At 44.9% G+C, this 1,395-nt stretch overlaps 2 protein-coding genes across 2 annotated transcripts; both read right to left on the reverse strand.

Annotated features, from left to right (window-relative positions):
• Positions 1-247: 247 nt before the first annotated feature.
• Positions 248-655, reverse strand: PV06_11934 (uncharacterized protein; the record flags this gene model as incomplete). Its single annotated transcript, XM_016413680.1, has 1 exon — positions 248-655. The coding sequence occupies one exon, from the start codon at positions 653-655 to the stop codon at positions 248-250; it is 408 nt and encodes a 135-aa protein (XP_016255940.1).
• Positions 656-869: 214 nt separating this feature from the next.
• PV06_11935 (uncharacterized protein) lies at positions 870-1,244 on the reverse strand (the record flags this gene model as incomplete). Its single annotated transcript, XM_016413681.1, has 1 exon — positions 870-1,244. One exon carries the CDS (start codon positions 1,242-1,244, stop codon positions 870-872), a length of 375 nt encoding a protein of 124 aa, XP_016255941.1.
• Between the last annotated feature and the right edge of the window lie 151 nt (positions 1,245-1,395).

Genomic DNA, 1,395 nt, shown 5'->3' on the forward strand with positions numbered 1-1,395 from the left:
GACATGAGAACTAGTGTAAACGCCAATTTTCATTCAGCAAACGTCTGGGTACCGATGACTCTTACAGGCTACTTCAAACTTAGGTTTGAATCTGCAGAAATGATGTCGGGAGAGCCGGTGATGCCAACTGTTTCTTCTCTCACAAATGATTGGATACTAACTGCAGAGATGACACATGGAACTGCAACGATTGGATACTAACCGTTATTTTAAAAATACAAGACGTGTTCAGAAGCTGTTCATCGTGCTAGCGCCATAGTTCGGATATCACGTAGCTCGATAGTGGAGCATCAGAAAACATAATGTCGGTAAGTGTGATTCCAGCTTCGCTTTCAGTACCCCGGCTGCCGTAAATACATACGAGGTTCTTTTTACCGATATACTCGTCATATATCTGCTTGCCGAGAGGCGACCTCAAACTTGCTTGAATAACATGATCGCCTTTAATCGTATAAGCAATCAGATCTTTACCTAGAATATGTATATCAGCCCAGCAGTCAAGAGTTAGGGCTGGTACAGACTCTCGGATAGAATGTTGACATAATTCTAGCTCCATGTGACATTGGGCAGGTATACCCTCGACCAGTCTTGTCCTCACTGTCATTTCGAACCTGTCCCCTCCACTGAGGTTGCGCTCGTTATCCAATGTCTGCATGTCGGGATATGCTAGCGTAGCTTCGTGCAACGCTGTTGCACGCCATGACGTGAGGCGCAACGAACTATACGTAGTATGCCTTCGGAAATCTGTCAAGACCAAGGCGGCTAGCGGAGAAGAGGGGACATTATACCATCGTTTTAAATGTTAGGGTATACCCAGGACCTATGTATTATGTTAGTCCCGTGACTTTGATACTATACGATTTGAAACCTTAGGCTTGCATGAACTCGACGTTGCTGATCACGACAACGCTTTCGCTTTTAGTGGCAACACGGTTACCGCGGATATGTATGACATCCTTCTTACTAATATTCTCGTCATATATGTTTCTGCCGATGGGACCTCTTAAGGTCGCTCGTGAAATACGATAAGTTACGATCATAAAAACTACCAGGTCCTTGTTTGAAACGAGTGCAGTGCCACCGCACACTAGAGTTATGAGACTTACAGGTTCTTTGTCTGATTGGCATAGTCTAAACGTAATATGATATCCAGATGTTAGATAATCGTCTGCATGCGTTGGCTGTATCTCCACTTCAAATTTGCTGTTGTTGTCAGAATTATACCTAGCATCGAGTGTCGACATGATGAAGCGTACTAGCGTAATGGTGTGCAACTGCGTTGCACACCGCACTGTACTTCATAATGGAGTACATACGGCGCGTCTTCAAGGATCCGTCGAAGCTAGTACGACTAATCGAGAAGGGGTATCGCGTTGCAGTCATTGGCGTGAGTGT

The sequence above is a fragment of the Exophiala oligosperma genome (assembly GCF_000835515.1).
Source record: "Exophiala oligosperma strain CBS 72588 unplaced genomic scaffold supercont1.139, whole genome shotgun sequence".
NCBI lineage: Eukaryota > Fungi > Ascomycota > Eurotiomycetes > Chaetothyriales > Herpotrichiellaceae > Exophiala > Exophiala oligosperma.